Below are 4,684 nucleotides of genomic sequence, written 5' to 3' on the forward strand. Positions count from 1 at the left end.
ACCATCTAATGTGTGGCTCTTCCATTTTCCTTTGTGGCGGCAGTAACGATGAAGGTAGACAACCGAACACGCCTCCCTCCCTTTTGGAGTCATGAGCTCTCCTCCAGGTATGGACTCATTGTCGGGGCAAGCTTACTGTAGGGGTCGTACTCGGCTCGCTTCACATTGTTGTTTCACCTCTTCGAGGGCTAGATGCATTAGGTTATTTGGCTCTCGACACACGTTTGAACCATAAGGTCGAGCACAAACTCCGAGATGATTCAGAAAGGTTGGGGAGAAAGGAGGGTGATGGCAGAGACGACGAGCTCACCATGCTAGCAGAGCGGACGGTTGAAAGGGGATCAAGTGGAAGGTGAATGACAACTTATTCTCTTTTATAGGTGGATCCCACTTGTGACATGTTCATCTCTACTCCTATAAAAGACTCAGTTGGTGATGATAGTGTGTCTGACATCCATCATTTCTGATCATTAGATGTGCATCTAACGGCTGTGGGGTAAGTTGTGGCATTTTTGCAACAATAATCCACTTCTCTGCTTCAATTTGCAGAAAATCCCTTATTATCTTGAAAGCAACCACACGCCTCCCTCACCTCATCAAAACAGCCCGAGAAATATATTTTAAGTGAAACGTAATATATTTTTAGTGGTATATGTATATCAAAACAAGAATGGTTTCTTTCAAGTTTGTGAACAAGTACTATTTTACTTTGGCTCTGTTGCAATGCACGGGCACATTGCTAGTAAGGCATAATGCAACGGTTACTTAAGGGGAAAACATTAGAATGTATCTCATGCACACAGTCAAAGCCCAATTATTTAATAGAAGAAAGGCAAAATGGAGCATCCCCGAAAATGTTTTTCCTGTAAAACCGATTAGTGGAAGAGAAGTGTAAAAAAAAACAATTTCTTTGTGTGCACTGCCTAGTTGCCTTTTCATCCTGCATACTGCAATTATGTTCAATTTGTCACCCAAAAAATCACAAAGTATAAACACAAAAAGTAAATTGACATCACAAAGCATGAGATAAACAAGCAAATGCCCATCTCATATGGCTGTTCACACGATAAAGCTACAAGTACAAACTGAAACGATTACTGTTCTTACAAGAAGTAAACACACAGCACCCGCAAAAAAAAGAAAACACATAGGATAAACAGAAAACATTCAGGGAACCACCAAATCAGTTCATGTGACTGTTCACATAAGAACCCGACAACTACAAACTGGAACGATTACAGTTCTTACAAGAAATTAAACTCTAGAATAAGAACACGAAATTCGAGGAGATCAGACAAGCAAAAATTTCAGCACAAAATATTCAAGGATAGGCACAAAAAATATCACGGAACAGCAAAAAAAAGAATCATCAACAAGTAACTGCCCGTCCACCAACTCCATGACGTCAAGGTCGATGAGATCAGTCAAATTTTCAGAGGGTAGGCATGAATGCCCAGCTTTTTACAGAAAGCATAAAGCAATACAGATCAAGGACGAGAAAAGATAGACAGGCGAGACTAGCTTTAAGACAATCAAAGTCGTTCATGATCGATTTCACCACTAATTTAGTCCAGCACGCCAAACTTAAGGAGATCAACAAGGTTTCACGACCAATTTCACCACCAAATCAGTTCATCATATGCCAAACTTGAGGAAATCAACAGAATTTCATGACCAATTTCATCACCAAAGCAAGTTCATGCCAAACTAGAGGAAACTAACAAAGTTCGCGGCCAACTTCACCTACTGGATCCAAGACAATCGACGAAGCAAAACAAGGAAGAAAGACACCAAACATGACCACATCAACAAGGCGTCTCTCACACTCTCGCGCCGGCCATCCTCCATGAGCACTACCTACTTGACCTTGACGTGGAAGACGTCCTTGCGCTCCTCCTCCTTGACCTTGAGCAGGGTGACCCAGAGCACGCCCATAGTAGCCGGAAACGGGGAACGGTAGGCTGTCCCTCGATCCCGATTCATCGACCCGGAATTGGATTCGGGAACGAGGTCGGATTCGGTATGATTCGATGAAGATTCGGCGTCCCCGAAGCCTGTTCCTCGATTCAGATTCCAGGATTCAACAACCAAAACGCGAGTCATAATTTACTCACGCCGTCGTTTCTTTTCTCAAGGACTCCTCATTCTTTCTCCAGTCCATTAATTGCAAGGGATTCATTAACAATAAGGAATGCTGACCGTCAGGGAGTCGTCGTTCTTCAGGAACTGCGTTCCTCGACCCATAGTACCGTACTGGGTTCATCGTACCCAAACGGATTGGATCGCGTCCCCGCTATAAAAAATTCGTTCGAGAGATGTATACCCTCGTTGTACCCTATTTTTTTCAGCCACCGACTCTCGTCCCATGTTCCCGTTCCTCGTTCCCACCGTACCGGAAACATGGCAACTATGAGCACGCCATTCTTCATCTCGGCCTTGATCTTGTCCATCTTGTACGCGTCAGCAGAGGGCATCTCGATGCGGCGGTTGTACCTCGGCACCGCGGAGTCGTCGTCGCCGTCCCAGGGCTGCTTCTCGCCCTCGCCCTTGATCACCAGAATGTTCTTGTCCGCGCGCACCTCCACGTGCTCCTTGGTCAGCCCCGGCATCGGCACCTTGAGGTACACCGCGTCGTCATCCTCGGCCACCCAGCGTCCGAGCCGTGACGCCCCAGCACCAGCAGTGGAGGAGAGGCCGCCAGTCTGAGATGCGACGTCCTCCATCAGAGACAGCAGACGGGCCATGCTGGTCTGCGCACCGAGCGGGTCGAGCACGTCTGCAGAATCAACACCGAGGACACCAAAAGCAGATCAGAAGGCTGATTTGACCCACGATGTTGAGACTTCAGAACGAACGCAAGGAAACGGCGCACCACAGGTGGGGAACGGAAGCATACCCTGCGAGAAGAAGCTGGGGATGACGAGGTCGCGGTCGTCGTCCTTGTCGTCGTCGTAGCGGCTGACCTCCTTGACCCGGGTGTTGTACGGGCGGCGGGCGGCGGCGACGGCGGGGGAGTGGAGCGTGGAGAAGGCCACGGGAGCACCGGACTTGAGGAGGCTGGCCGCTGGCGCGGCACCCTCGCCCTTGCAAACGACGGCGGAGGCCATGGTCTCTGTCTTCTCTCTCTCTCTCTCCTCTTTCTCTCTCTTCTTTCCCTCTCTTCTCTCTCTCTACTGTGATGATTTTGGATTCTTGTGGTGAGCGAGAGAGGGGGTGCGAAATGGAGGGGGTTTTGTAAGTGGGGAGCGGGGGAGATTTCTTGGGGGAGGGGATGGGAAACGGGTTTAGAAGGTTCTGGACAGATCGGTTGGGGTCTCGAGCCTTCCAGAAAGATCTGGAGGCCACAGCTTTACGATTCGTGCTGCTTGATATGCGATTAGGGCGACATGGGTGGTGCTAACTTTTGATCTGCTCAGCTACGTCCGGTACGAGTGATTTGCTTTTCAAAGTTGGACTACTTTTGCAATGAATGGTGGACTCAGATCGAAGCAACAGACATCTGCATTGCTTAAGCCAATACAGTGTCAACCTAATAACACTGTTTGGTTTGCTAAGCTCTGCATGTTGAGCTTATACAAGGCTCCTAAATAACCATACGAAAATAATAAATATGAAATAATCGTACTATAAAACCGTGATGAGGCTACAATCCACCTTTGTATAATTACCCTCAAAATCCAATGTTACCCCTCTTTTTCGAAAATAATATTGGGGAACGTCAGATTTGTAAGAAGTTGCAGCGAACGCTCTACCCTGCCACCCGCTCACATGCGAGGATCTTAGCCAAAGAAGTCTTGCCACATCAGATTCGAAACTCGTAAGCAGGATATAAAAGTTGCACGAACGCTATCCTAACCAAGCAGAGCCGCCCACAGGAGACCTGTGATTGAATCTCAGATCCCCTTTTATTTTATTTATTTTCTTTTACAAAGTGGCAAAAAATATACAAATTTCTGTTTTGGTACATGGCCGTTTTCCAAAATAAATATGGCAGATTGATGAAAATTAGCTTGCCACATGGAAAATTTTAATATTTTTCGTAGTGTTTCACATGTCAAGTTTGTTTTGTACACAAGGAAAATTTTAGAAAAAAAATTTCTCAAGGTCCCATGGCAAATTCATAACATTTTTTACTTCCAAACATAGCAATTTGAGTCTTTCTTTTTGTAATGCTACCATGGCAAGCTTTGAGAATTTTTATCAATTATTTTCATGGCAATTTTGGAATTTGCTTTTTCTATTTTAGCACATGCCATTTTAGTACTACTCTCTCCGTTTCAGTTTACAAGTCCTACGCGTATACCTAGGTTGCCAATTTTATCACCCTAATACAAACTATATAACATAAAAATTATATGGTTTGAAAATAGAACATCTGAATTTTATATTGGTATATTTTTTGTAATATATGACTTGTATTAGGTTGGTCAAATTGACGACCTAGGGGTACGTGCTGTAAACTGAGAGAGAGGGAGTAAGAGGATAGCAATTTTATTATTTTATAGCATGGAAATTTTATTATTGAGAGCATGGCAATAGTATTTATTTGTTGGATCGTGCCAACTTCTTGTGTGTGATCTCTATGTGTTTTTGAAAATGAAAATATAACGCATGGAAAGTTCCGTGTATGTTTTTCTTTTAGTTAATATGCAAATTTGCCATGCATAATCTTCTTTTGTTTGGA

General features: G+C 44.7%; 1 protein-coding gene across 1 annotated transcript; it reads right to left on the reverse strand.

The window, feature by feature from the left end:
• Positions 1-2,161: 2,161 nt before the first annotated feature.
• Positions 2,162-3,185, reverse strand: LOC123161587 (26.2 kDa heat shock protein, mitochondrial-like). The gene is made up of 2 exons (XM_044579390.1): positions 2,897-3,185; positions 2,162-2,776 (listed from the first exon to the last, which is right to left on the reverse strand). Exons 1-2 carry the CDS (start codon positions 3,105-3,107, stop codon positions 2,220-2,222), a joined length of 768 nt encoding a protein of 255 aa, XP_044435325.1. The 5' UTR covers positions 3,108-3,185; the 3' UTR covers positions 2,162-2,219.
• Between the last annotated feature and the right edge of the window lie 1,499 nt (positions 3,186-4,684).

Source organism: Triticum aestivum, chromosome 7B (genome assembly GCF_018294505.1).
Source record: "Triticum aestivum cultivar Chinese Spring chromosome 7B, IWGSC CS RefSeq v2.1, whole genome shotgun sequence".
Lineage (NCBI taxonomy): Eukaryota > Viridiplantae > Streptophyta > Magnoliopsida > Poales > Poaceae > Triticum > Triticum aestivum.

Excerpts from the sequence above, each read along its gene's own strand:
- LOC123161587 (XM_044579390.1), bottom strand. The coding sequence starts at position 3,107 with ATGGCCTCCGCCGTCGTTTGCAAGGGCGAGGGTGCCGCGCCAGCGGCC. Across the intron at positions 2,777-2,896 it reads CCCCAGCTTCTTCTCGCAGG|ACGTGCTCGACCCGCTCGGT; the intron begins GTATGCTTCCGT and ends TTGATTCTGCAG.